Source organism: Littorina saxatilis, linkage group LG13, assembly GCF_037325665.1.
Source record: "Littorina saxatilis isolate snail1 linkage group LG13, US_GU_Lsax_2.0, whole genome shotgun sequence".
NCBI lineage: Eukaryota > Metazoa > Mollusca > Gastropoda > Littorinimorpha > Littorinidae > Littorina > Littorina saxatilis.
The window spans coordinates 31314227-31316726 of record NC_090257.1 but is presented as its reverse complement, the minus strand read 5'-3'; the positions used below and the strand labels follow the sequence as shown (position 1 = coordinate 31316726).

General features: G+C 38.6%; 1 protein-coding gene across 1 annotated transcript in view; it reads right to left on the bottom strand.

Moving 5' to 3' along the window:
• The window catches only part of LOC138945490 (uncharacterized oxidoreductase TM_0325-like), a 13090-nt gene that overhangs the window by 8098 nt on the left and 2492 nt on the right, over positions 1–2500 (bottom strand). Inside the window, exons 3-5 of the mRNA XM_070316924.1 lie at positions 1893–1985; positions 1091–1229; positions 563–603 (exon numbers count right to left, since the gene is read on the bottom strand). Of these exons, the coding sequence (XP_070173025.1) occupies positions 563–603; positions 1091–1229; positions 1893–1985 (273 nt within the window). The remainder of the gene's footprint in view (positions 1–562; positions 604–1090; positions 1230–1892; positions 1986–2500) is intronic.

Genomic DNA, 2500 nt, shown 5'->3' with positions numbered 1-2500 from the left:
TTCAGTCACGAGAATAAAATAGCTTCGTCAATCCACGCGGCAAGGAAGTCGCTCAATTTTTGCGTGCAGCACGAAGTAAACAGACATGCAAGAATAGCGACGGGTTCAAGTTTAGGTCGCTCCAGGAGAAAAATTCTTTTGGATGTTTTAAACATGTTCACTTTGAAGGCATTTTTCACGAAAACTACTGTGAATAATTGAACATTTTGAAATGCACATGAAAAATATGATTTTCTAAAGTTTATTTTCAAAATATTTGTTTGATGTATTTCAAAAATACCACGTTGGTGAATTAAACTAACGTGAAAAGAAGCAGTCCACGGAACTGAAGTGCTTTTTCGTCGCAATACATTATGCTCACTTTGAAGGTATTTTTCTCAAAGCTGGTGTAAATAATTGAAAAAATGTAAATGCACATGAGAACAGAAAGTATGAAGTTCATTTAGAACATACATGTGTTTGTTTCGGATAGTTCACAAAATATGATTTTGGGGTAAAGTTTAGGTAGTACTGCCCCCTTACGCAGGAGGGGAGGTAACTTTTGCAAATGTTCAATACATACCGGTCGCTGTCCGGCGATACTTGAAATGTTGATGATGCATCCTGTAAATAGAAAATATTACTATTATATTGTTCAACTTGAACATAATATACACAATATATGCAAGTGTTTCTTAAGTGTCTATCCCCCCATCCCCTTACACTTTTATACACGCACACGTTTGAAAGTACAGGATGTAATCGAAGAGAATTCTTGAAATTAAAAAACAGTGTCCCAAATTCAGGGAAGCTGAAACATTAGAAGATATAAAACTTTGCATACGGAGAGAACCTTGTCCGTTTGAAAGTGAGGACTAAAATCGTGTACAAAAGCGATACATTTGATTTTTATTTCAAATTCGATTCATTCCGTACACTTTATCTATGTTCAACTATCAAGTGACATAACAACATCGAGGACTGTTGACAAAAAGAGTAACTTTGGGAGATTAATCTGTAATTTTACCGAGGTCTCTTTTAAAACGGACCAAACGCATCATCTGAAAGATTTTGTTTTTTGTTTTTTGTTGTTGGTGTTTTTGCTCTGTACCTTTGGTTTTTCTCAAGTGTGGCATGGCGGCCTGGGAGAGGAAGAAAGGTGCCCGGATGTTGACGGCCATTGTTCGATCGAAGCCTTCCGGTGTCGTGGTTTCCACGTCGTTCATCACAATGGCGGCAGCGTTGTTTATCTGTGAATCATAAAGGGATTGTTCGATGGGGCACATAATATACACAGCTTCAGAACGTCAGATGCGGACCTAAAACCTGATATTAATTGTTTTAGGTCGACTTAGCGACATCTGTTTCACCATCTTGCTGAACGAATCTTTGGCAGCACTGAATTTTCGCAAAGTCTACTTCAGGCTTAGTTGAGGAAAAATCCAAAACCATATAGACTGCTAACTAAATTAATTGTTGATAAGGTCATTATCTTTATCATAAATAATTGTCTGTCTTTCCTCTAAAAAACCCACTCATCTGGGTTGAAGTACAGTAAAATAAAACGCTGTGTTTTTTCAGAAATTACACGATTCAATAACCTACCACATCTAATTTTTGATTCTTAGTTGAGGGGAATCTATGTCGACCTCAAAGATACAATTCATCTCGTGAAGCAATCACATCCGGGCTGTTCACGTGGACACATACAATAACGTCTACGCTTTCTGTGCAGTGGGAGACACATACAGACAGACAGACACACAGACACACAGACAGACACACACACACACACTGCACACACACACGCACACACATACACACACACACACACGCACACACACACACACACACACACACACACACACACACACACACACACACACACACGCACACACAGAGTCAGAACACACCAGAACATCCAGCTGACCAAAGGCCTTCACGGTTTCCGCCACCACTCTGGCCAGGTCTTCGTGTTTGACCAAATCAGCGTTGATTGCGATCACCTGAAGGCAGATAAACATTGTGCATTTGTTTGTTATTGTCTGAAGTAATCAATCTGTCCATGTAATATTTTTTCCTGTTATTCAACTTGATGGTTACATATTTACTATGCCTTTCTTTTTCTGGTATTTGAGGGCACCCTGTAATGAGCTAAATCACACACAAAAATAAAACAAAATCGATAACAACACCACAAGTCTGCTACTGTATGTTCCTAGTGTCCGAAAGTACCCGAGAAAATAGAAACTATTGCTATGGGTATTCCAATTAAAGGGCACCCTGTTTAAAAAAAAAAATAAAAAAAAGGGAAACATTGACTATTCAGTTGCGCTTTCAGAATAATACTTGTCAAAAGCAAAGGCCAAATGACCTAAGCTTTTAATTCTTAATCATTCCTCATGGGTTGTGTGTGTGTATTTGATTGGTTTGCTGGTTTTTTCCCCAGATTTTTCTTCTTCAACAGAGCCATCCTGGTTTTTTCAGAACCAGCATATCGGTGCCAACACCTACGTAACCC